This window comes from Solanum verrucosum, unplaced genomic scaffold (genome assembly GCF_900185275.1).
Source record: "Solanum verrucosum unplaced genomic scaffold, falcon-dt-bn FXZP01000137.1, whole genome shotgun sequence".
In the NCBI taxonomy this organism is placed as follows: Eukaryota; Viridiplantae; Streptophyta; class Magnoliopsida; order Solanales; family Solanaceae; genus Solanum; species Solanum verrucosum.
Window position 1 is genome coordinate 878,285 of NW_026020405.1, and position 27,731 is coordinate 906,015.

The following is a 27,731-nucleotide window of genomic DNA, read 5'->3' on the forward strand; positions in this document are numbered from 1 at the left end:
TGTCTGATATGAGTAAATAATTATGTTCATTTTCATCATTAGTGTTTGTGAGTATAAAAACTACTTTTATTTACTTTTTTGCATGCTCATTTTGGGGTCTTCTTTGACACCTTTGTGGTGCTACACATTATTACAAATCACATACATAATTGGCCTACTTATTAACGTGGTCATGACCATCATTCATTTGCCCATGTTTTTCCTCCAAAGTTTAGTGACTACCTGCCCTTTTTTCAACATGACTCTCTCCGTAGGTTTGAATTCAAGAACTCTGATTAAAGGTGAAATAATTTCATCACTGTATCACAATCTATATCAGCGATTCACCACAATTTAGATACAAATTTGTGACGAAAATAATGGTTTATCATAATTTTATGAAGAAAATAAGGATCAATATTGTTTATCAACAAAACTTCTAATGGAAAGAAAAACTCAAGAACGTTGTCATTGATCATTGACTACTTTTCCAAAATTTCATTTTCACACACACACGTATATATATTGTGTTACTTCTTAAATTTAAGAAAGAAATGATTTTTTTTTTTAAAATTTGTGATTTAAATCATGTCATAATATTTGTACAATTATAAAAACTTTTATTTAATTATAAAATGAAAAGTGTAAAATTAATAATTTATTATGTTATATATATGGCATTCTACCATATGGGAACATTGCATGTGTTGTTCAATTATTCATAAGTTATGCATGAAGGCCATATATTGACATTATCTTCATTTTATCTATTTTGTTAAATTGTTTAGAAGTTTTACCAAATGGGCAAATCTTGCTTGTATTGTTCAATTATTTACAAGATTCGTTGGGTGACTACAACTTGATATCATCTTTATTTTGCTTATCTTGTTAAATTATTCTCAAATCTTGTCAGACGAAAATTCTTACACGTGTTTGTGCTATTATTCACAAATCTTGTGAAATATTGTTAAGTGTTCCATGTCTAATTGTTTATGCTTACACAAAATATGAAACTCAAGTTATCAATTAATCTACATAGCTCTGGTTTAATGGCTTCGTTAGATTTTGTTGATTCTGTTTGACCTTGTGGATCCAATATATGAAACTTTGTACTATAATTCATTTTACAAAAATAATAATTACTGAATAGAAAGATGAATAAATTAATCGAGGAGGAAGACGTTGGGTGTTTGACCTTGTGGATCCAATATATGAAACTTTGTACTATAATTCATTTTACAAAAATAATAATTACTGAATAGAAAGATGAATAAATTAATCGAGGAGGAAGACGTTGGGGGGGGGGGGGGGGGGATGCAATTGAAAGACAATTTAGTGTACAAAGCATTTTGCATTATCAGAGTTCAGGGAAGGTCGCACCCCAAATGGTGTGATGTTGCCAATCTACTTTAATATAAGTATTAGAGATTGTTTCCACAGTTCAAATCCGTGACTTATACGTCATAAGCACACAACTCAAGATGAAATTTAGTAATTGCACAAGAAGATGATGCCACTCCATGAAGTCCTATTTAATCAAAATATATTGTGATAAATACTATTTCCTCCGTCCATATTTCCTTTTTTAGTTGTCCCTATTTAGTTGTCCATTTTGACAAATCAAGAAAGGACAACAATTTTTTTCCTATTATACCCTTATTTACACTTCTTGAAAATTGTAAAAGTGTATGTTGTTTCCCTCCAATTTATTTCACTTGAATTCAAAGAAGTGGTTGTAATTTTGAAGTGAAAAGTTGTCATAAGGGTAAAATTGTAACTTCACTGTGCTAATCATTGTTGTCTTAATCTGTGTATCATTTCTAAAGTGGACAACTAAAAAGGGACTGAGGGAGTAGTACTAGGTCTAGATAGAATAGAGTGAAAATGACTAGACAGGATTCTAAATCAAATTAACAGTAATTATGGTCTTCAAATAATGAAACTACACCTAAACTTGATGAATTAGATAATTTTGTGTCAAATCAAAAAAAATATTCTTTTTTCTTTTCTTGACTTTGACCTTTGAAAGGGAATTTCATTCCCCATATTTAAATTGGTTTATTCTTGTTTTGCCGTGTAGTTGGCCTTGGGCCATCCTGTTAAAAAAGTTATAATATTTTTTTATAAAAATTAAAAGAGAAAGTCAGCAAGGTTTGATTTAGGCCAATTTCCACTTTAAATTGTCAACAGAAGTAGGACATTAAATGACTAATTGGATATAGTTAGGCACATTTCAAGTACTTTTAAGCAAACATGACTAATTGCTTATCCCTCTTTAATATAAGCAAGTCTATTTAAGAGCAAGGAAAAACTAATTTTATTAATATTTGAACAATTATGATATTAATTAATTATTGCTTGTTTGATTTTTTCAAATTTAATATCTAAGCTATATAATGAATACTATAGGTTATAACTTGCAAGAATATATAATATTAAAAGGGTAACATGAGATAAAATTAATTAATTTTATTTTAATTTTATAAAATAATAAGTATTTTTAGGTCTCATTTTTTATACTTAATGCAAGTCTGAATTTGAACGGTTTAGATCTTAGGTTATTAGTATATCTATTGGTATTGAAATTTAAGAACTTATTTAATCTAAATTTAGGAGATTGGTGAAGCCGTATAGGGGGAGGAAGAGAGATTTACACATAGTATTCATCGAACCTAGAAAATATATACGGTAAAGTTTCAAAGGAGACTTAATGGAGATGATATGAAGCTAGAGCCTAGAGGTGTACATATGGCGTATAACAGGGCGATCAAGGACATGTATGATGATCAAAATCAGGGTAATGACAACGAGAGAGGACTCTACACTATGGGTCAATTCTTAGCCCTTTTTTTTTTTTTTTGCTTTAGTGATGGATTAATTGACGAGACAACTTCAAGATGAGGTGTCATGGTGTGCATTATTTGTTGATGACATAGTTCTGATTGACAAGGCTCGCAGCGGCTGAGTTAATGTTAAGGTAGAGGTTTAGAGAGAAACTCTGAAGTTTAAAGGGTTTAAGTTGAGAAGGGCTAAGACATAATACTTGGAGTGTAAGTACAATAATGTACAACATGAGGTTGGTGTCGAAGTAAGGCATGATATACAAGCCATCCAAAAGAGTGGAAGTTTCAAGCATCTTGGGTCTATTATCCAATAAAATGGCGAGATTGACGATGATGTCACTCATCAAATTGATGCATGGTGAATAAAATGAAGGCCCACTTCAGGAGTCTTATGTGATAAGAAGGTGTCACCAAAACTTAAAGGTAAGTTTTACAGAGTAGTGGTTACGCCAACTATATTGTATAAGGCGAAGTGTTGATTAGTCAAGAACTCTCACATCCTAAAGATGAAAATTGCAGAAATAAGGATTATGAGATGAATGTGTGGATATACTAGAAAATATAATATCAGAAGTGAAGATATTTGGGACAAGATGGGAGTGTCTCTAGTGGAGTATAAGATACGAAAAGAAAGCGTGAAATGGTTCAGATATGTGAAGATGAGAGGAGCGAATGTCCTAGTGAGAAGGTGTGAGAGGATGAATATAGATGGCTTCAGGAGGGCTAGATGCGGGCTAATAAGTATTGAGGAAAGGTTATTAGACCGGGCATGACTTAATTTCAACTTACCGAGAATATGACCTTAGATAGGAGATTATGAAGGAAACAAATTATGATAGAATATTAGTAAATAGTTGAGCGCTGTCTTATTTTTCCTTATATTATATATTGTTAGTCGTAGTATTACTCTTGTAGTTTCTTATCCTTCAATTTCTGTTACTATCTTTTGTTTCTTGTAGTTCGATTATCGTAATATTATGTTGTAGTTACTACTTATTTTCCAGACTGCTTTGTCATGCTCTCTATAGCACTTTTCATGGCTTCTCCACTTTGTCATCCCCTATTTAATCTGCTTTGAATTGTTTTTTCATGAATCAAAACTTTATTGAAAATAATATATCTACCTTTCAAGACAGGGGTAAGGTCTGTACATACTCTATCATTCGTAGACCCAACTCAAGTGAAATTACAATGGTATGTTGCTATTTGATCTAAGTAGGTCTTAATCATTAATATTTTGAGCGAAGACTTAGTATCATTAATTGTTCGTACTATATGAAAAAATTATATTATAGAATAGCTAGTTATTACTATTGTTGGCTAGTGAATTCTTATAAAATTATGTATATTTAAAAGTTTATAATTGCAAATATACATACACCTTATGATATTCTAATATCGTATTTATGAATCATAATTTACTCACTTGATAAGATTGTATAAAATTTTGAAAATTTTCATAATTTCTAAAAAAAATTACAAACTTATAAAATTTAAATGATATATCTAAATAAAACTTTAATTTTATATTTTAATTTATAATTTTATATTACATATCTAAAGGGGCCATGCAAAATATGGGACGGTGGAGGAGTAGTACATAGATCTTCTCTATTTATGTGGAAAAAGGGAAGTCGTGGGGGGCCATGAGTAGTGACAGTGGGATTCACAAAAGAGGAATGATGAGTAAATTCAAACTTTAAACCAGAAAAATAATTACAAAAACAAAAGAAAGAGAGAAGATTTATATACTCTTCATATTAATTTATTTATCTAATTTTAATTTAGTAATAACAACAACAATAATATATTCACAAGTGATATTTGAAGAGACTAGAATATACACAAATTTTATCACTATCTCGTAGATGTAAAGAGACTATTTCTAAAAGTCTCTCGGTTCATGTGAAACAAGAAAACAGTGCAAATAAAATTTAGTATGAAATAAATAAATAAAAATATATATATTAAATATATCAATATGTTTTCTAATCTTGTAATGTTAAACCTCTCCTGTTAAAAGGTAGGAATTAAATAGTATTAAAAAGAAAATCATCATTAAAAAGGAAAGGAATTGTTCTAGTTTCCTTTCTATTTAAATAATCTTCCTTTTTTTGTTTAGTAATTTTTTCATTTTAACTTTTCATATAGTATTTATAAAATTATAAAATTAAATAATATTTTAATATATTTAATATATTTTTAATTTAAAATTATAATATTAAAAATTATATTTAAAAAAATTTATATTAAGGTAAAATCAAACAAACAAATCGAGAGGAAGGAAGTATTTATAAAAGAAAAAAAGGTCAATTCTCTTTAGCAGCAAGTCAGCAACCACACATGGCTTCCTCTCAAAAGAGAGACACATGAAAGTGAAAAAAAAGCTACACACTGTGTGTTGGCTTGGCTGTTGCTCTTCTCTTATAATTTATTTTCATCCAATAAACCACATACTACTAGCTTTTTTGTTTTTTACTCGGTGTTTGAAGCCCACATTAGAGCTTCAATTAAATTTGAATCACGCATTGTAGGGCTCGTTTGGGAGTGTCGTTCCCAATAGGATGTTCTCCATACCCAGGGCTCGAACTCGAGACATCTGATTAAGGGTGAGACACTTTCACCAATGCACCACAAATCACGTTGCTACATACTACTAGCTATAATACTAAGGTCAAATTCATCGGTGACCCCCTAAAGTTACAACAAATTTCACTTAAACACCTCAACTAAGCGATGTGTCTAAAATGAATATCGCCTAATTGAGGTGACTACGTGAAACTTGGTGTCAACTTTAGAGGACGAGTTTGGCCTAATCCTAATATACATACCGTCTTCTTTTTCTTCCTTTCTGCATGCTCTTAAAAAGGCTTCAAATTACAACACTAACAGAATCATCAAAAGGGTACTGTAAATTTCTGCAAAAAGATCCTTTCTTTGGATTCCAACAACAATTGGGGTCACTGTTTGTTCCCTCAAGAGAAAAAAAAACCAGTAGCTATAAAAGTCTCTCCTTTTTCATTCTTCCCATTTGCCTTTCTTTTTCTCTTCTGTCATGTTTGCTTGCTCACCAAAAGAGAAGTGCAAAAGCTTAATAAGAAAAGAAACATCTTTTCTTTGAATCACTATAAATTGGGTCTCTGTTTGTTTCTTGAAAAAAACAGTAAAGTCATAAAGGTTCCTCCTTTTTCAAGAAATCTTGTGTTTTTTGCTGTTTTCATTTTCACTGTCAGATGGGTGCTCGTTGTTCAAAATTCTCTTTTTGTTGGTGGCATTCTCATCTCAAACCATCCCTTCTTGATTCATCTGATCTGGGTATTTATTTTCTTGCTTGTCATATTTCTATTGACTTTGTGTGTGTGTGTGTGTGTTTTATGTAGTTCTTTGAATGTTAAGATGAGATTTTTTACTTTGTTTTGTGTTGGCAGAGAATGGAGGTAAAAATGAGAAAAATGCCTTTCCAGTGTTTACTGAGTTTAGTCTTGATGAGCTGAAGATGGCTACCAATGGATTTTCTTCTGAAAACATTGTGTCTGAGCATGGAGAGAAAGCTCCAAATGTAGTTTATAAAGGGTTGCTTGAAAATGGTCGTTGGGTTGCTGTTAAACGCTTTAATAGGTCTGCTTGGCCTGATTCTCGTCAATTCTTGGTTAGTTTTGATATAACTCTGTTGCTCAATTGTCCCAATTTGTAACCTTTTCTTGTGTATGAATGAATTGGTTTTGTATATACTTTGGACAATGTTTATGTGTTGTAAAGGATGAGGCTAGAGCTGTGGGGAATCTGAGGAGCGAACGATTGGCGAATCTAATAGGATGTTGCTGTGAAGGGGAGGAAAAATTGCTGGTGGCTGAGTTCATGCCTAATGAGACCCTTGCTAAGCATTTGTTTCACTGTGAGTCCAATCCCCATTGCCAGAATTTTGTAATTCAGAAATGAGAATTATAGGAACTTCATGTTGTGATGGGATTTGTTGTGATCTAGATCATAGTTAAGTCCATGATTTAGAAGTCTGAGAGAAGTGATATAAGCATAACTTATTTGTTGTTGAAGGCAGATTGACTGTTATTTTGTGTCAATTGTGTTTGCTTTTACCAACTCCAATGGAATTTACTTGAGTCTGTGGTCCATGCTGATATTTGAAATGGAACTAGGGGAGAATCAACCTATGAAATGGGCGATGAGGTTGAGGGTTGCTTTTTATCTAGCGCAAGCTTTGGACTACTGCAGTAGCAAAGGTCGGGCATTGTATCACGATCTTAATGCTTATAGAGTCTTATTTGATCAGGTAAATATTGATTCTACTGCAGTTTTTGTTATAACTAGGTTGTGTTAGGTGTAGTGCGTCTTACATTGGTTAGTGTTTTCACAGGATGGTAATCCTAGACTCTCTTGCTTTGGCTTGATGAAGAACAGTAGAGACGGGAAGAGTTATAGTACAAACTTGGCTTTCACTCCGCCCGAGTACTTGAAAACAGGTCAAATATGATTATTTTCTCAATCCAAAGTGTTGTGAGATGGAATTTTGTTGTTTACCGCAAATAATTTACAAATAAGTTCAGGCATTTCTTTTAGTATTATGCTACTGTCTTTCCCTTAATTCAGCTAAAGTGAAAGTTGAAACGTGTTTATGATTGCCAGGAAGAGTGACCCCTGAAAGTGTAGTTTACAGCTTTGGAACAATGTTGCTAGATCTTTTGAGTGGAAAGCATATTCCTCCAAGCCATGTAAGTTGCTAAAGATTCTCTGGACCTAAGGATGTGCACTATATGAAATCCTGTATAAATTGAACTTTGTTTATCGACTCTATTACTTGAATTCCTAAACTTGAAGAGCACTGTTTCTTTACCTTCTTGTAGGCACTTGATCTAATTCGGGGGAAGAATTTTTTGATGCTTATGGATTCTTGTTTGGAGGGTCATTTTTCAAATGATGATGGAAGTGAGCTTGTTCGGCTAGCCACTCGCTGTTTACAGTATGAGGCACGTGAGAGGCCAAATGCAAAATCTCTCGTCACTTCACTTATGTCTCTTCAGAAAGAAACAGAGGTATGACTGTGCCCCTTGACTTGCTTACAGATCACGGAAACATTTAAAGAACTACTACTTACCTTCTTTCATTTGTGAGATAAAAAATTGATCAATACCTTACAGATGAATACCTCCTTTTTGCATTTTGTTATTTCGTTGTCTAGGAACACACTATAGTAAGGTTGATTCTGTTACTATAGTGTGGATATATCCTATGTCTTTTGCTATCTCATATTTTCTATTTAGTTAACAATGGAAACGAAACCCTGGTGGAATTATTTGACTTACAAGAAGGAAACATATTATATTTCAATTGCTATGTATTCCTCAGATGAATCACCTTGGTTTCTCCTTAATTTTGTTTCATATAATGCTTGGAGCCCATGTTTGCCATTGATATAATCCAGGTGCTGTCACATGTTTTGTTGGGAATTCCACATGGAACTGCAACCCCACCTCAGCCATTATTATTGACACCAATGGGTGAAGCATGCTTGAGAAAGGATCTTACTGCCCTTCATGAAATATTGGAAAAGAGTGGATACAAGGATGATGAAGGAATTGCCAATGAGGTCTTCCTTTTCTTTACTCAATTTTACTATTCATTAGCAGTATTGATTATCTTTGTTTCTCAAAAATATAAAAAAAGATGTCTTCTGGCTTAGATATTCTTCTCACAACCTAATACAATTAACCCCTCTTTAGCACCTTGGATGAATGACATCTTTCTACTCCCTCTCCTTTTTAGTCCGTTTAAGAAAAGAATGATTTTTTTCCTTTTCTGGGAAATCTTTAATTTCAACTTACCATGTGATATGTTTAAGTCTGCAAGATTAAAGGACATTTTGGTACATTCTACACATCTTTAGTTTAAGACTACAAGATTCAAAAGTCTTCTTAATTCTCTTAAACTCCGTGCCAAGTCAAAACCTGTCAAACAAATTGAAACGGGGGGGATATTTCCGTAATAGTTTCTTATCATGGTAATCTTGATAAGGAACCAGTTTTAAAAGGTTAATTTTAGATGCAGAAAATCTACCTTCTCCTCCCTCCTGCCCAAAAGAAGATCTAAGAGAATAATGCCTCATTGAGAGAGGTAAGTAAGAGGCTAATGATCCAACTTTAGTATCATGCTTTTGTTCCTCTAATAATTACCAAAAAGAGAGTCCACTATGTTTTGCCTTTTAAATTTACTTATTCTGTTTCTTTTTCCATCAAATAGCAAAGGGCCTACCTGGTGTCATCATCTAAGCCCATGTGGTATCCTTTTAGATATGATAGTAAAAGTTTTAGATCTTCTGTCTGTTGATTGTCAAACAAAAGGATTATAATATGCCAATATAAGATATCTTAACATATTGTGATAATTTACAAGTTCAGTATTATACTGTTTGTTTGTTATATGTGTTTTCATCTTCATATCTCAATTGCCCCACAAATAAATCATGTCTATTTTTTATTGGTATGACTTGATCTTGATTTTGCAATTGTGAGATTCCATTGCAGCTTTCATTCCAAATGTGGACAAATCAGATGCAGGAAACCTTAAATTCTAAGAAGCATGGTGATGCTGCTTTCCGAGCCAAGGATTTCATTACTGCTATTGACTGCTACACACAGGTTTGACCATCGAAAATATGTTTGTTTATCTTAATGGCTAAAAAACGGATGCTTTTATCATAGTCATAAAACAGTTACAGGAAGACCTCATTAAATTCCTCTTGATGTTCAGTAAAAGCTCAAAATGAAATATGTCTCTTTAAGTATTCAGCTATTTGAACAAGACAAGGCAGACTTACATGCTATTTCTGTTTAATATATAGTTCATTGATGGAGGGACCATGGTATCACCAACCGTATATGCCAGGCGTTGCTTGTGTTATCTGATGAGCGACTTGCCACAAGAAGCTCTGGGGGATGCAATGCAAGCTCAGGTGGTTTTCCCCGAATGGCCAACTGCCTTTACCTACAGGCTGCTGGACTCTTTGTGCTTGGGATTGAGAATGATGCTCAAGAAGCTCTTAAAGAAGCTACAAAGTTGGAAGCGAAAAGGAACAAAAACTGAAACTGTATAGATTTGCATTTCTTCGATTTTTATTGTATTGAGTTTCTTGTATTTATCTACAAAAGCAACACCTAAAGGGTTTATGAACACAATTGGTTGTTGAATGTTAATATTCAAGTTTTGTTCTTCCCATTTTGGAAGTAGTTTTTGACATTTGGTGAAAGATCATCTCTTATCCTCAGTTGAACATTCTATTCTTTATTGTTCATTTGAAATTAATGGAATTCAGCTTTCATCATTGAATATCAATGTGATTATGGCAAGAATTCATATCAAAGGCAGAGAGCAGAGAGTAGAGAACAAGTTATCACTGAGTAGGAGTTCCTGTTTTGAGTCTTTTTAACTACTATTCTTCTGCTGTTGTACAGTATAAATAATTTTTTGTGCACAAACCATTAGAAATCAAGGTCATCGTGAAATTTATGAAAAAGTGCTGTCAAGGCTAAAGTATGGCTGGTGCCAACCAAAGAGCTTGTCAAGTAAAATCCTGTGCCCTACCAAGAATAGCCGATCCCAGTTCATACCCCTCGAATATTTCATTGTCAACTTACAGTAATGGAGCCAAACATGAGCTTCTGAAGGGATAGGCCAGAAGGAATTTGCCCTGCTGTTACAAAAGGTTGGTTGTTCCACTATTTAGTATGTTGTTATTGCCACTGTTTTGGAGGAGTGTGTTAGATAGCTAGCTTGTTGACCATTGAGACCTACAAGGTATGGAAAGTTGTTGTTGACGACGTTGATAATATTGTTCACAGGGACTCCACTGATTGGGAAAATTTGATTATTGGGCTTGGAGAAAGGCAAATTGTTGGCATCAGAATTGGCTATAATCCCGGTGACCACTCTTCCTGAAGGGCACAAACCACCAAGAATGTCATGCATGAAGAAGGAGAACATGGAGTGGCCTGCAACAGGATTAGCCTCTGTGGCACCAGAGTTAGCAACTGCTGCAACTCCACCTGATGTTGCAGTGGCCCCTGCTGGTGTAGCTACTGGCGCTGCATCATTGACGGGGGCTGCCCAGTATTTGTTATGTCAGCAGGAGGGGTTACTGAGGCAGCAGGGGCCGAATCTGGTTCAGGTTCAGTCGGTATATCAGCTGGAGGAGTTACTATTGCAGCAGGAATGGAAGGATTAGCAACAGGCACCATGTCCGAATCAGGAGCAGTGACGGTAGCTGGTAATTGGCAACTTGGCAATCGGAGCCACCACTGGAGCCACATCAGGCTCATCCGTTTCTGATGTGTCAGACAATGAGGTTACCTCATCAAGGATTCTTGCTGAGTAGGCAGAGCTAAATGTGAAAGCTAGCAGCCAAATGCAGAGAAGGTGGCTTGCATTGTCTTAAAGGTGAGTTGGTAAAGTTTAGTCATTTTTATTCTTAGGAGAAGAAACAAATCAAGAATTGAGTAGATGTGAGGAAAGAGTGAAGGCTTGAATACTATATGCAAGTTCTGTTACTACTTAATAAGAAGTGGAGTTGATGAGATGGTTTTGGTAAATGTGTAGTAGATAGTAAGCTCTTTCTTTGGGTGAACACCAAATCTAGAAAAAAAGTTCCTTTTTGGTTTTGGTTGAATAACTTAATAGAATTCTACTGATGATCATCTACAATATGTACAACTGAATAGCCATTCATAGTCAAATGCTATATGCACCTCTTGATCCATGACCAAATGGGTATAATGGATACAGCGCAAAAACAATTAACAAAAAGGCAAATGTATCCATCCATACAAGAAGCTCAAACAGAACATCATCGACTGAGTAGTTAGGCTTGAAATTCCACAATGGAAGTGAGAGATGATAAATATGAACTTTGTTGTGGATTTACCTTGCACAAAGACCAAATATGATTTGATTTGGGTACATAGCTTATTATAGAGACATGCTCACAACTCTCACCAAGTCCTTCATCAAATTTGAAATTTACCACCACAAACAGTTGTCAAAGACATGTATACTACGTATTGAGAACAACAAATATGACACTAGAACGAAAACATAGCAACATACTAAACCATGGACACTGATTTTCTGCATCAAGTAAAAGTAATGACCAAAAACTGTGAAATTCATTCTTGCAACATCAAAATCTAACATTTTGGCCAGAAGCTGAAATTTTCCTATTGTATCACAAAAAATCATCAATAGCCATTACACATTGGTTCAGATCATCTTTACTGTCAAGGAGTAAAATTGAAATATACTTCTAAATATAGTAAAATTTGTTCAAAGAGGCAACATCTTCGAGATATAAAGAAAAGGATTATCAATTTCTTCCTTGCTGTTCTCCCTGATAGATTATTCCAACACCACGAAGTAGACAATGGGAAAATGTTACATGGGTCGAGTGTTCCCAAGAAGTGTCCCCACTAGGTTAGTCACCTGCAGAAAATATTCAAATGGTGTGCTTAGTTATTGTTGGATCTTGAAGAAAAAAGAAGTATAACAACCTCAACTAAATAGCTTGAAGTTCCAGGAGCATAGATACCAACCAGTATTAAGTATTGATGCAACTACCACACTTTGGTGACTACCTAAATTTGTCTGGCAGTAATAAGATGGGCGAAATTTAATAAATATCAAGATTATCACCACCTCAACAACACTAACATACCCAGTACAATCCCATAAGTGGGGTCTGGAGAGGTAGGGTGTACATAGAGCTTACCCCACCTTTGTGGGTAGAGAGGTGGTTTCCGCTAGACCCTCGGCTTGAGAAAATTATCACCACCTCATTTTCACTAAAATCTTGAGTGAATTTTGGTGAAGCAGGGAGGGGGACACTTAAAACAGCCGTATATATAAGGGAAGTTGTCAGAGCACATTACTATGCTTACTCAGAAGTTAACTAGAAATTAATATCGACATGATAGCTGGATGTTTAAAAAAAGCCATCAATGTGCAAAAATAGGGAGAGGATGAGAGGATAATTTTTTGGATTTCAATCTGATTCTCTAGATATTTTCTCGTTATGCTGACTCGGGGCTCGGAGTGGATTTGTTTTTCACATTAATTTCAACCTCAAATATAAGCTTCAAAACTTCTTGGGGCCCAAACTTGCTTAGGCACAAAAATATCAGAACAAGTGGGTTTTTTGGGACAGTTACTTGGACCTTGTTTATTGAACAAAATGTATCTTTCTTCTTGTTAGAGAAATGCCTAAGACCTCTGCCTCTTTGATTACAGAAGTTGAGGGAGTCAATTTTTGAAGCTAACTCGACAAGTCTTTCAATACGATAGTTAAGAAAAATGTGGATTGGATCCACAAATAATTCAGAGAAACCTAAAGTATCCTTTTGGTATATGACTTGTATATAGGGTTTCCCTCGATTACTGATAAAACTATTTACCTTGTCAAAAAAAAAAAATTAATCTAAAGGAGAAGAAAAGAAATCAATCCTCCCCCACCCTCAAAAAAAAGAAAAAAAGGGAAAAGAGGAAGAAGGAAGGATGGTAACAGTACAAACTTTTAGGGTGGGGAGGGAGGATTGGCAACAGGAAAGAGGGGGACCAAGTAGAGGAGGCAGAATACAGGGGAGTGAGATGGAGAATGAATGGGTGCTGGAGCCTGGATGAAGTGGAAGGGGGGTATGTTGGGGCTCTAGGGAAGGGTTGGTGGGGTGGGATATGGGAGTGACTAGCTGTGAAGGGGTGGCTGTTTGAATAGAGAACGGGAGAGGGTGAAGGTGGTGGCAAGTTGGGACAGAAGAGGGAGGCTTGGCGCTGGCTGGGTGGGATGAGGAGGGAGTGATGTCGGATCGATAAGGGAGAGGAGGGGCTGATATGAAGGAAGCTTAGATGGTGGCAGCTATGGTGCGAAGCGAAGTGAGCCAACTGATGAACGGGTCAGGCAATGATTCTATTGTGGAAGAGGATGAAAATGCTGATACTGGGTAAATGGTTAACCTAGGAAGTACTTTTGCTTGCAAATACCTTCAAAAAGTTTCTTACACATGAAAAATGGAAAGGATTTTTGATATCTGCTTCAATATTTTGGATTAAGAGTCATATTACTTTGGTGATCTCATGGACCAACTGGCTGATGGTTAAAGAATAAGGGTGTTTTGGATTGCATGTTAATTTTCTGATTTTATGAAGAACTTGCTTCGCCGATAGCAATGCCCCATTGCATGCATTTTCTGACAATAGCCATAAATAATCACTCACGTCACGGCTTTAACAGGTGCTGGCGTACTAGAAAATTTTCACACGGCAAAGAAATATTATGCATCTACTGTAGACTTGACTGGTAGCAAGAGTAGCAGAACACTTTTTGGCATATATTGGGTCATGAATCTGTCTAAATCTCTGTTTCTTAATTTTTTGAAAAAATAATGCAGTATAGGTCTTTGCATGTCACCATGATCAAAGAAACTTATTACTGCCCGATTTACCTCCCTCCCTAATGATGGATCATGCTCTTTTGAAGAAGTGGGCACTAAAACCATCACAACCAGAGGCCTTCTGATGATAAATACTCATCAGGGCCTTACACACCTTGGGACAGGGGCAATCAAATCCGATTGTTGCTCTCAAGATTTGCAACTTCCATTTTACATGATGTTTGGATCTTTGTAGATTCTCATTGTCTCACCTTCACATTCATTTGGATGTTGCAGGATCTGACTTTGGCTATATACAAGGCATATAATTCTATTCTGGACTTGTCCGCATTTAAAGGTGGCAAAGAAATATGCAGTGTTATCATCACCAAGTTGCAGCCATTTAGTCCCAGACTTCTGTTTTAATATGCTTTCCTCCACTACACTACACTTCTCCAACTCAATTTTGTGAATTTTCTTCATTAAACAGTTCAGATAAATGGTTATGATCCCTCGTTTGTGCTTGGTATCAGCTAATCTTTGTATGCATTGTTGACTCTGATATCCACATTATTGAATTCCTTCCAATCAAGGTGTTTTAGACCTTGTTTCACCAGCTTCAATTTCTACCATATAGCCAGCCCCCTTATAATCAAACCTGGTTGGAGTATCACAAGCATCTTTGGCAGTAGGAGGAAGTCTTTGAGGTTAGCTAAGCAATTGTAAAACCTAAATGGTTTAGGGTCATGTTTTATCATCGTCAAAGGTGATTATTAGTGGTGTGGTCAGAGGACTCTGGATCCATCACCATTACTTCATTTTGGGCAAAAGTTACGAGTCAACTTGGATACACAGGTCCCTGTCAATCCTACTATAAATCCAGGCCATTTGACCAAGTGTACCACCTGCCAACTACTTTCCATTCAGCCATGGTAGTATCAGTTATATAAGCATTGAAATCCCGCACTTCACCTACATGTACTAGGTTCCCAAATTGTCTATCTTCTGAAAAACAGCTAATGCTACTCCTCAAAAGCACTTATTTTCTCAAAAGCTTGCCAAACACTTCACTAACTAAAAACAAGCACTTCTGGTCTCCCAAGTCCCAAATACTTGGCCACCCAGGCTATTAATCCACTTTAAGCAGTGGGCCATCTATTCTATTAAAGTAATTTGGTTAAAATATATCTTTCACGCATCAACCTAATATGTGAAATGAAGAAAAGGGAAAAAAACTATTATGATTAAACCATAGAACTACCAAAGGTCACAGGATTTTGTCAGTAGGAAAGATTACTCATCTATTAAAAGTTAGTATAACTACTCAATCTGTTCAGAAAAGGCAAACCCATTTCCATTAGACACAGTAAGATGATATGGCTAATGCAACCAACACAATTTTACCACTTGAAAGTAAATATATGTGTATTTGTTACATGTACCAGGTTAACTCCAAGATTTAGTGAAGTGAGAATGCACAGCCATAGTTTACCTGCCAGTACTTTGAAACGCATCGGTCAATACAACTATTTTCACCCATGTTCAACTCCGAGTCCTTGTACCTGTAAAGCAATTTACAAATGCATTGTCAGCCAAAAATCTAAATCTTGAGAAAATGATGCACAAAACTCATATTAGGCCAGAAGCATAAGAAGAATGAGTAACATACTTGTTCTCGACGCATTTTTTGAAGCATGTATGTGTAAGCCTGAATTATCGTTTTAAAAGGAAAAAAGAGCAGGTAAGAATTAGAGAAGTAGACAGGATGATAAATACGAACTAAAGCCCAGCAAGTGAAGACAATAACTAGAAAACAGATAACACTACCTTTATGCGGAGACAAAAATTACTTCCAAACATCACATTAAGAGTTTTGTAGTATATATTATAAACTAGCATTTTTAATGTTCATACGGCACCTTTTGAGGGACTTGATTACAATGTCAAATTATGTAAACCACCTCATGAATGCACTTTTCTTTGTTTAATTTAGGCCTTTAGATGTATAAACATTCCCCAATCAAGTCCCTTAAAAGGTGCTGTGGAAACAGCATAGCTTGCACCATCCGTCAACAAAGTATTTTGTGTGCTTGTCCCAAGAAAAAGATTTAGGCCACATGTGAAAACTGTATCTAATACTTACAAATTAATAAGCAAAACTGTCCCCTCTCTGACTAGTTTAAGAAGGTTTACATAATTCACAGCAGGTCTTCCTCACTAACTTTATATCTGGAACATTTGATGTTCAAAAGGACAGGCACCATAAATCCTAGTTCCCAACACACATGTTAGTAGTAAAAAGTTATGTACACCAAAGAATTAGCATATCATTGTCAGGTACTTATTTAAGTAGTGTGGTGAAATGATTAGACAAGACATGGCACACCTATAGCTTACTGACGACTCAGCCCTAGATTAGGAAGATTTGGAGGTAGAGTATTATGATAGACGGTTAGTAAGTAATAGAGCATTGTCTAGTTTCCAGTTTCCTTATGGGGTAGTATTTTTTTTATTACTCTCCTATCTTTTTCTTTGATTTTATTATCTCATTTGGCTTCGGTTATCATATTATTTGTTGTTGCTACCATTGCCTTCTCATTGTTTTAAGCATGGATTCTTCACTTCACAACAGTATTTGTATTACATTCTTGATTTTTTATATGTATTACTTGAGCTAAGGTTTATCGAAAACAACCTCTCTACCTTCTCAAGGACGGGTAAGGCTGCGTACACACCAACCTTCCTAGACCAAACTTGTGAGATTACACCAGGTATGTTGTTGTTATTACTTATTTCAATGTACCAATACCACACATGGACTAATCATCCTTTACACAATTAGCTAGTTTCAGCAAAATCAAGCAAATGAGTATACTTCCAAACATTCAAGAAAGATAAAAGATACCTACTTGTTAAACATCTCCACTCTATACTCCATCTCTTTCTCTGCCATAGAGAATATCTGCTCTCACCCAAATAAAAATCAAGACTTTAGTTTCAAAAGAACACTAATAGATAAAAAACAAACCCCCATTAAGACAGAAGCAATAAATAGCATATAGTTAATAAAAAAAACCTGTTCTTTTTCAAGGTCAGAAGGAACACCAGCCATTATAACTGTAAGAGTAAAGAGAGATTAGATACATACATATATAAACTGAAAACCCAAAAAAGATTTGAACTTTACATACCCTTTCAAGAATGGAAATTAGGTAAAACCCCAGAAAGTGAATCCAAGAATGAGAGGCGCAAAGAAGAGAAAGAGGACTCTGAGGGTTTTGAGTTTTGAGGTTAAACTAATGTGTACTTGTCTGAGTTGTCTCTCCAAATAATAATAAATATTTCTTCACTTTCAATTTATTTCTTTGATTTTTATTTTTATATATAGAATATATCAAAATATTTTATTATATTATGATTTTAAATAAGTAATAAATTATAATAAGAAATATAGTTTTACTAGTTTACACCTTAATAATTTATTTTGAGAACTTTAGAAACTTGAATACACTTTTAAAAAGAATTAATAATAAGATGTAAATGGGAAAAAATGTAATTAATGTGTTAATATTTTGATTTTGTAAATTGATAAGTAATTTGAGACAATTATTTTTTATAATGTGGACAATTAATATGGTACAAAGAGAATAGAAACTTGAAATTAAAGATTTTTTTCAAAGAAAGAGACATTATTGTTTAAATGAACTAAAAGAAAAAGTAAGATAAATAAATTAAAATAGAGAAAATACTTAGATTATCACTGTTTCTAGTTTATATGCATGTTTCCATGAGAGTTATACTTAGCACCGAGCGGCTTTAGGGATGAAAGATTTTGATCGACATCTGTGGACCTTTAATAATAATTCCTAAATTCAAAAATTACATGTCATCATAGAATTAGTCTTTATAGATTTTAGCTTAGTGAATCCACATTAGCTCAGCTCAGGTCCCTTATCTTGGGAAGTATTGGACACCCTCCTTTTGGTATGGGAAAGCACATTCTTCATGTAGTAGCGCACATAGATTATGTCGGTGTTAGTATCTCCTATAATCAGACTTTCAGTTATTGCATTATCTTGTACTTATGTATTTCAGTTCAGTATAAACTTATTTTATGTGGTCATGCATCAACACGTTTTATAGATTCATCGCGTTAAGTTACATTTGTCATGTATTATCTTACATACTTAGTTCATTTAAAGTACTAACAACATACTTTTTGCTATATTGTTTGATAATGTAGATTTTGACGATGAGTATCCAGTTCACAGTTAGTATTACTTTTGATCAGTGAGCAACAATATTAGTGAGTCCTCATCAGTTTGAGGACAACCCTTATCTTTCTTTTCAGTCGTTTTTTTCAATTTTCAGATAATTGGAGTTAGCTCGGGGTTTGTCCTAGCAACTCATATTAGTAAAGGCTTTTAGATAGTTAGATATAGATTTCACTAATGTTATTTCTTCCAGATATTAGTCTATCTTATTATTATGGAATTTACACTCATATTTCAGATTTAGCTTTTGCGTTTATATTCCAAATTCTCTATTGATTTATGTTAATCAGTGTCATGTCATGAAGTTAGCTTGGGCTCACCTATAGCTCTAAATATCGTGTTGCGTTTAGGGAGTAGTCTCGAAGCGTGACAATTAGAGCTATCAAAATGGGCTTAGCTCGTTAAGTCGGCCCAATCCAACCCTTAAATTAAGTGGTGTTGGGCCTAATTTTTTTGGCTCATTTGGGAATGAGGCTTTTTAGCCCAACCTCTTTTGGCTAGCTAGCCTCGTAGGCCCTGCCTTAGAGTCCAACCCGTGGGCTATGAATGTTAAAAATATTTATTATATATATTCAGTAGTGTTTTATTTGTAAAGAGTTTGTCAATAAATATTTAAAAAATATAAAATCAAGTCTAACTCATTTGCAAATCTTTTACATTTTAGGGCTATTAGCCCACTAAAATCAAGTTTGTTTTTATGTCTAATTTTTCATTTCCCTTTTGTTGTCTTGTTTATGAAAAAAGTGATCATGTAATATTTTTTGCTTGAATGAATCTTATGATGTTGTATCTTGGCTGTTATGTTGGCTATTATGTATTTTTGTAAGTATTCACTGAAGTGTGTAATCATAAATGAATTTTTGTATGTAATCGTGTCGTGTTCATCAAACATCAAAGTTCCATACTGTTAGATACTCTTTCTAAGACACCAATGTTATTCATTTTTTTATTGAAGGGTTGACTCGTCCAAACTCATGTCGCGCTTTGGGCTGGGTTTAACTGTTATTTTATAGGTCCTTTAATTAAAAGGATCAATCCGTCCTAACTCCTAACCCATTTAACTTTCTAGCCCGTTAGATTGAGTTGGGTTGGGTCAGCCCATTTTGACAACTCTAGTGACAATTCACAATAATTAATTACTCGTAACTGATAAATTTCATCTAGTATATTAGTCAACTTACCTATTTTAACTTAAATTTTAAATTTATTTATGTTACCATAAAATTAGATTTTGAATATAAAATTAAATATAATTTTCCTATTATAACTTTCAATATGAAGAAAAGATTGCTTTTATTGCGATATTTGGCTAGTAATTTAATGACCAGGCTGAAATTTATGTATATAAATACTCATGATATTTCATTCATTTTACACATATTTTTGAAAATAATTGATCAATAATATTTTATTATATTCTAGCATGGAGCAGAAGAAATCAGCAGAACTACAAAAAAATTCATTGGCGAAAATAGATAATGAAGATACTTGATACTCTTCATTCTCTAAACGAAATTCTGGCTTATATTAAAATGCTAGTGAACTTGTTAGAGAATGTGATGTCGATCTTGAAATTGTTATCTTCACCGACAGGTATATCATATTCCTTTATTCCTCAGACCATTAATGCAGTCATCGAGCATTTTATAAATTCTATAATAGAATTAAGTGCAGGTGAATAACTTGTTGCAGAAGCACGTAACAAAGTCGGTCAATATAATGATTTATTTAATGAATTTGATATGAGAGAAAAGATTGCCAATAAAAAAATACGCTTGTCAGACCAAATAAATGAGTGTTGGTGGGAGTCCATAGACCGATTCAGTATAAATGATACAATGAGGTTTGAAGCTTGGTTAACTTCCGGTGAATTCACCGAAAGTTAACCAAGCTTCAAACCTCATTGTATCATCTATACTGAATCGGTCTATGGACTCCCACCAATCCATATCTCTAGCCTCATTCATTTGGTCTGACAAACATATTTCTTCACTGACAATCTTTTCTCTTATATCAAATGCATTGATCATATCATTAAAGTACATAAATTACACATCATCATTGAAACAAAACAACAAATATCAATTTTGTTATTTGTTGTTTTGTTTCAATGATGATATGTAATTCATGTCTTTGCGATGATATCTATTGAAGGTAATTATATTTATGACTATTTGTTGTCCCCATATCTTAATATTGTATAGTATGAATTTAAATTATACGCATCGCAATATATTGACCTCTCAATTTGTTTAAAGACTATATTTGAAGCACACCATATCAAAATGTTTACTTGAAAAAACAGAACAAGAGATATGTGTTACTGTAACATAACAAACTAAAACAACTGCTGGCATTTTCGTGAGATCAAAGGGCAATATTAGTTTATAAATAGACCATACACAACTTACAAATTGATCTCTAAATCTAGGTGTAGTAGACAGATGAAACATTGCTCTGTAGGTAGATATATTCCCAAAGCTAGTCGTAAATATGTGTTACCTTCGAATTTCATGGCACATGAACTCTTTCCAACACTACCCTATGATGGGATGTTAAAGTGGAAGAGCCAAGAGATGACAAACGCGAATACCATACAAGCTAAGAGGAAATTCAAGAACCGATGGCCATTCAAACAAGTTCGAGCTTCTGAAGCTGCTGATACTGGTGCAGATGCTGCACTTGTAGCCACTGCGCTTGATTCATTTGTTTGCTGTGCTGATTCAACATCATTTGGACCAATGACATTGCGTGCGAGAGAATTGCATATTTCACAAGTCCTGGAAAAAGAACTTCAATTGTTAAAAAGGGTCACAAAATAACTAGCAGTATTACAATTTTATAAAAGATTGAGCTTTTTGTCAGAAAAAACTTATTCCTTGCAACATGTAAGAACTAACTTCGAAAATTTAGGACCGCGATAAGATAATGGTGTCCTATCTAAGTTTGTAGTCTTTAATACTTTCACGAATTCTACTAGACGTATGTTCATATCCTATCAAGGTCCTTGTCTAACAAGGTGATCTGATTACTGAAAGATAGGAATTTGTGGTACCACAAAGAACTAGTCACAAAGTTGATTAGAAAGATCACCGAAATGCATTTATCAGACAGTTCAGTTTTTCCACCAGAAAGAAAAACTACAACAAAGAGTTTGATGTCAGAATCTAATTATTAATTTACAACAATATGAGGAGGAATGACAAGGAACAACACTAGTAGAATATAACAAACAAACCCTTATGATGTCAATGAGTATCGGGTCATAAGAGATGGAAATAGTTCTGGCATGTGGAATTGGACAGACCTCCGGAGATTTTAGTGGAAGGAGGAAGTTACAAAGTAAAGCATAACAGTCAAGAAGAGGGAATACTCATCATGTGAGTGTGTAGGCAGATATTGATAAAGGATGACGACTATGCACTTAAGGACACTTCAAAAGTATCATATTTTGGTAAAATCACGCTTACACAAATCTCTCAGTACTTGATCAACTTTATGGATGGGAAAATAATGAAACAACAGTGACGGAAAACCATGGAATGAGGTGACTAAACTGTTACAGACTATTGAATGTAAGATAAATTTTACACTTTGGTTTTGGTGATTGCTTTTACTACCTTGGTGTGTTGGAATAGCAAACATTTGGTTCATAGGCTTCACAGTTGAATAATACCCACAAACGTAAAACAATTTCAAGACGAACATCTAAAGAAACAGAACAGATCATAGTGAGATCCTTTACTCTTTCCTCCTTTGCCATTAAACTAGGAATGAAGGAGAATTTGATCATTATCCTTATCTTCAAAAGAAGCATCTTTATAGGGAAAAGAAAACAAGTAGTTCATTATGCACAATTCAGTTGTTCCGATCCTCCACCTCCCCCAGCGAGGTTGCAACACCAAGTGCACACATGCGGGCGCACACACAGAGATTCTAACTGTTAATACCACCTTACTATTTTCTGTTATAGATAACATATGTTTGATTCTACAGTAAGTCTAACAAATCAAAATTCAGTTTTGTAGATTCCAACAATTAAATTTCAATCTTCTTTACCACAATGATATATCCAAGATGTCCAAAACAATGTAGCACATTTACAAGATTGTGTGCTTTTTAATTCCATTTGATCATTTCAATTACTTGGTCATGCACTTCTTAAAAGATCAAAAGACTCATTGATGAAAGTTTCTATCAGAAAATGACACTAGAATCTTGACTGTGCACACATCAGAGGTCATTGTCACAGAATTGATAATCAAAGTAAAGATCTACAGTATCTAAGTAATAGAATATGCAGAGTGGAGGCCAGCAAAAGATTACTTCATAGTGAGGGGAAAATAAAAGGTACTATTACTTAATCCACAAAGGTCAAATCTTCACTTTGATTAAAGAAAAGTGCATATCAAATATCAGGAAGAGTTTAGAAACTACAGAACATTTAAGGGCATAGTACGAAGAATTGTCGGTGTAATTAGAATACAACCTAATTCTTTCCAAAAAGTCATTAAAATTCCTAATGATACTTTTCAAGTTACCATTGCTTTAGTCCCTCACTTTTCTTTTTATTTTATTCCATTAAGACTTTTCCTTTTTTTCCCATAAAATACATCATGTCATCTCTTTCCCAAGAGAACAGACATCACAGACCAAACTTTTACGTTACCCTACAAAAAAAAGGGTTATTCTGACAGATCATGTACTGCCAATATGAATAAAAAAATCAAACACTTCCAACAGAAGATTCAACAAATCATTGTCATTGCAACCCACTATCAAGTGCAAAATACACTTAATCGTTGAGATCCTAGTTCAAATCACAGCGGAGACAGAAAACACTAGGTGAGTTCTTCCTATCTGTGCTAGCTTTGGTGGACCTGATACTTGTTGTGGTGGCCTGGTGGGAGATGGCAGCTGCACGCAACCTGTGGAATTAGTCAAGGGCCAGCTTAGGACAGAGTTATCTGGTAACTATTGCTTGGTAGGGACACGTACCCCATGAAATTAGTCAAAGTATGCATAAGCTTGCCCGGGCACCACAATTAGACAATAAAACTAAACAACAATTTGTTTGCAGATGGTAACATTACCACTTAAGCATCTAGATTGATCACATAAACAAATCTAATATATCAAAATTCAGAAACCACAAACTAAAATCAAAGTCAGAAATTTGAAACATAAACTAAGGCTTTGCTATACTTACTTATTTCCTTTGATTTTGAACCATGCCTCAGCACAATGCCTATGTGCAACAGCCAAATCATTTTTACAAGAACATCCTAATTCAATAGCAAAACCAGATTCAGGACCAGAACTCACCAAACTCAGATGACAAATCCTACAATCTCTTTCAATTTTCCCAACATGCAACTTTGTTTCACCAATTCCATTTTCCATATCCACTGATCTATCAGACTCAGCCACAGATGAAACTCTCCTTGACACCTCCATAACTTCCCCTATTTCAGACTCAGTAGCACAAGCAAAACTATAATCATCATAATTTGACCCATCAGCAGTTGAATAAAACTGAGAATAACAAGAACCCTCATCAGCATCAGAGAAACAGACACTACTACCACTACCTGAGCACCGGCGACTATGTCCACCGGCTCCGGCGCCAGATTCTAAATCCACATTAGACACATCTACACTTGCCATTTTCAACAACCCCAAAAATCAAAACTTTGAAAGATTTCAACTTCCAAGATTCAATTCTCAACAACCCCACAACCAAGAAATGCATTAAAACCATAAAAATCAAAACTTTGAAGTATTACAACTCCCAAGATTCAATTTTTTTTGTTACCCTTTATAGTGCTGCATGATTTAAGTCCCCATTACCTCATTTCTTGGTCTATTAGTGAGGTGATGGATTAGGTAAACCATTAACACCCCATTTTCTAAAATTTAGCAGAAAAGCAAAAGCAAGAAGAGAGAGAGTAAAAATGTATTGTTTCCAAGTGTTTATAGAAAGTGATGAGAGGGCTTAAGGAGGAAAAATACAAGAATGTAAAGGGAGAGAGCTCATGGTTCTGTTAGAGTAGCTGTGTGACAGTCTTTAGGAAGAAATGGTGGAAAGATATCATAATCATTCTACTGTAGTTGGTGAGGCAATCTATGTGATTTTTATTTATTTTTTTAAAATAATTTTTCTAATTATATTTAAATCAAGTCATGAAATTTTTATGACTAAAAGAAAAATAAGAGTATTACCTTTTAAAATCAGATGAAAAAGGAAAGAAATCTTACATAAATATACTACAATAATTGCCTATTTGTTTTAATTTGTTTGTTCGATTAACACCACAAGATTAAATGTCATTTTGATACGTGTTATATATCTTTAATTTAAAATTATAAATTATTTATTTATTTTATTTTTTAAAATTTTGTTTTAAGTCAAAGCATCACAAATAAAATGTAATAGAAGAAGTAACAAGTAACTTTGTATTTTAAAAAAAGTCATCTATTTCTTAATTTTTCACGTGATATGTTTAAGAACATTAGATTAAGATATATTTTACCTGTTTTTAATTTAAGAAATCGAAATTTTAAAAAATTATTTTTATCAAGTTAAAATCAAATAAATAAATTAAATCAACAGTATCTTGCAGTTTCAAACAGTACTTCCATCAAATGATCTGTACTGTCAATTCAAGATTTCTGCATATTTTTTATTTGGCAGAAAATGTAAAAAGTGAAATAACAATCTATGATGAATTCTTTGTTTCTTTTTACAATATCTTTTTTTTTAGTTTTTTCTAGTTTCAATATATTTTGTGTTCGTGGTGAAAATGATTGTGGTTGGTGTAAATTATGATCGTTTTTAGTGTAAGATAATAATAAGCATTCGAGTAGTGGTTCCTCCCACTTTTTAAAAAAATATTTTTTTTTCCCATCTCTTTGGAGTTGGTGAATACAAGTTATGAATTATTTTATTAGTATCGATACAAGAGTTAGTGTAAGTATAGATTCAATATATTACTTCAATAAGGGGCGACATTACATGAAGTTCATTATGTTAGTTTACATTAGTTGTACGTGATTTATGATAAATCGCAGTCTTATAAAGCATAATAAGTTATGTTGTTTATTTCTACAATACTTATGTTGTAAGAGGCATATGTTCAATTCATAATTTATAAGGCAAAAGTTTTTTAAATTTATGCCGAGCGTATTAAATACTATACAACTTATATCGAATAATTTAATTCTTAATGTCTTCAAGCTAACTAAGAATATTTTGGCTCATAAATCTTTATTAAAAGAACAATATAGACAAAAATTAAAGAGCATCTTATTTGAACGTAGCATTGTTTTGTTATAAAAAATAGATATGGTATTCAATTTCGTTGTCAATAGCAAATCGCGCTATATCTATAAATGAATTCAAAATAAAGCAACTAATTAGTAGTTAATACTAACAAGAAAATGAAATTAAAATCAAATTTTGCGGATTTAACTTATAATAATAATTATTTGCTTAAATCCATGTATATATGTATACAATAACGCTCATGTAAATTTCAAACAAGTCGAAATTTGACTATATATAAGACAAAAACCATAGATGCATATGAAAAAATTCAAACAAATTAAAATCACTTTGAAATCGATTAACTCTAGATCTTAACTATATATACCGATCTGATAATCATAGAAGATTTTGTTGCATAAGTTGATCGAATATGTATTATTTGGAAGATAAGTTATAGACATCTTTACTTAAATTCCTTACATTTTTGTTATGTTTTACTTGAGTTGGGAGTTTTTTGAATCTTTACTTGTATCAAAAATAGAATTTATGTGTGTCATTCTCGAGACGCTATTTATAAAATTATATGAGATATATTATTATTAATTATTATTATTATTATGAAAAATCAAGGGTCCCTCTATACATTTATATAATTTTATCCAAAAAAGTTCATTAGCAAGTTTGAGTATATCTTTCTTTCCTTTTTACAATTTCTATTGAATATATCTTGGTTTACCTTTTTCAGGTGTTGTATTGTCTTCTTTGCAACCTTGATTTCATATTCTTTACAAAAAAGGTTAAAATAAATAAATAAATAATTTAGACTAATCTCCATGTTCTTCATTCTGACAGTAGGGTATTATATGGATCGATATTTTTGTACTATTCTATAATTTATTATTATTATTACGCTTAGCATGTATGTATTATTGGCTTGTCATTTTTACTATATAATAGAAGAAAACTAAACAACTCTTAATTTATTAGTATTTTTCTTTCTTATTTTACGTGATATATTTTTTTTTGCCGGTTTTCATGAAAAAAAATATTTTATATTTAAAATTAAGTTAACTTTAAAATATTTATTTTATCTTTAATAAAATAAATTATAATCATTCATAAATTATTTTAGACTTGTAAAGTACTCTAAAATCAAATAACTCCCAAACCAAAATTTACGTCAAAGTTTGGTCTAAAGAAGGAAGAGAAATATGACATTTTGACTGATTTTCCAACTAATACAACAAGTTTATGCTATTGTAACTAAACCATATATGCATACTAATAAAAAATAATATTGTCCTTCTATTCCTACTATGGCGGAGCCACATATATTTGAGGGGCATATCTTTTATCGAAAAATTATATTGTGTAATTATATATATATATATATATATAATCCTTGGCTTCGATATGATTTTACTCAATATAAATTATAATTTTTTAAAGCTATTTAATTTAAATTTAATATATTATATATATTTAATTAATTTTTAAAATAAAATATTAAATTTAAACTAAATTTACTATTTTCTCTGTCCTAAATAAGTGCAACTTTAGCAAAAACAAAGTGTCCTAAAATAAGTGTCACCTTAGAAATTCAAGACAAAAATTAGCAAAGATGTGGCCTCCATTGTAGATAATTTTAGCAAAGTGAGACTAAGATGGTTTGGACATGTGAAGTGGAGATCTGCAAATGCTCCAATGAAGAGGTGCAAGAGGTTAAATGTAATAGGTATAAGGAAAAGTAGAGATAAACGAAAAGGTACTAAATTAGAAAGGTGAGTAAACAACACATGCATGACACAACTTTAACTTATCGAAAGGCAAAAATATGACCTTAAATAAGAAGATATATAGATAGCGGATTATAATATGGACATAAATCTTTCTATCTTCATGAGTTAATGATAAAATCTACTCCGAGACCCTAACCGACACTCTT

General features: G+C 33.3%; 3 protein-coding genes and 1 pseudogene across 3 annotated transcripts; 1 reads left to right on the forward strand and 3 right to left on the reverse strand.

Annotated features, from left to right (window-relative positions):
• The first annotated feature begins 5,646 nt into the window (after positions 1 to 5,646).
• LOC125840396 (serine/threonine-protein kinase BSK5-like) lies at positions 5,647 to 10,070 on the forward strand. The gene is given in 11 exon segments (XM_049519374.1): positions 5,647 to 6,137; positions 6,251 to 6,471; positions 6,582 to 6,717; positions 6,977 to 7,110; positions 7,195 to 7,300; positions 7,464 to 7,549; positions 7,682 to 7,870; positions 8,260 to 8,424; positions 9,359 to 9,472; positions 9,676 to 9,811; positions 9,814 to 10,070. Coding segments are annotated over 11 exon segments (1,473 nt in total). The 5' UTR covers positions 5,647 to 6,055; the 3' UTR covers positions 9,918 to 10,070.
• Positions 10,071 to 10,312: 242 nt separating this feature from the next.
• LOC125840305 (dirigent protein 24-like) lies at positions 10,313 to 11,290 on the reverse strand (annotated as a pseudogene).
• A 686-nt stretch (positions 11,291 to 11,976) lies between these two features.
• On the reverse strand, positions 11,977 to 17,570 carry LOC125840470 (mitochondrial import inner membrane translocase subunit TIM10). The gene is made up of 6 exons (XM_049519465.1): positions 17,437 to 17,570; positions 17,322 to 17,362; positions 17,155 to 17,207; positions 15,915 to 15,953; positions 15,738 to 15,807; positions 11,977 to 12,305 (listed from the first exon to the last, which is right to left on the reverse strand). Exons 2-6 carry the CDS (start codon positions 17,355 to 17,357, stop codon positions 12,258 to 12,260), a joined length of 246 nt encoding a protein of 81 aa, XP_049375422.1. The 5' UTR covers positions 17,358 to 17,362; positions 17,437 to 17,570; the 3' UTR covers positions 11,977 to 12,257.
• A 3,286-nt stretch (positions 17,571 to 20,856) lies between these two features.
• Positions 20,857 to 24,469, reverse strand: LOC125840437 (uncharacterized). The gene is made up of 2 exons (XM_049519426.1): positions 23,729 to 24,469; positions 20,857 to 21,299 (listed from the first exon to the last, which is right to left on the reverse strand). Exons 1-2 carry the CDS (start codon positions 24,184 to 24,186, stop codon positions 21,062 to 21,064), a joined length of 696 nt encoding a protein of 231 aa, XP_049375383.1. The 5' UTR covers positions 24,187 to 24,469; the 3' UTR covers positions 20,857 to 21,061.
• Between the last annotated feature and the right edge of the window lie 3,262 nt (positions 24,470 to 27,731).

Coding starts and splice junctions, on each gene's coding strand:
- LOC125840470 (XM_049519465.1), bottom strand. CDS start 17,357: ATGGCTGGTGTTCCTTCTGACCTTGAAAAAGAACAG. Junction 17,208..17,321: donor CTGACCTTGAAAAAGAACAG/GTTTTTTTTATT, acceptor GGGTGAGAGCAG/ATATTCTCTATGGCAGAGAA. Junction 15,808..15,914: donor AAAAAATGCGTCGAGAACAA/GTATGTTACTCA, acceptor ATTGCTTTACAG/GTACAAGGACTCGGAGTTGA.
- LOC125840437 (XM_049519426.1), bottom strand. CDS start 24,186: ATGGCAAGTGTAGATGTGTCTAATGTGGATTTAGAATCTGGCGCCGGA. Junction 21,300..23,728: donor TTCAAAATCAAAGGAAATAA/GTAAGTATAGCA, acceptor TTCTTTTTCCAG/GACTTGTGAAATATGCAATT.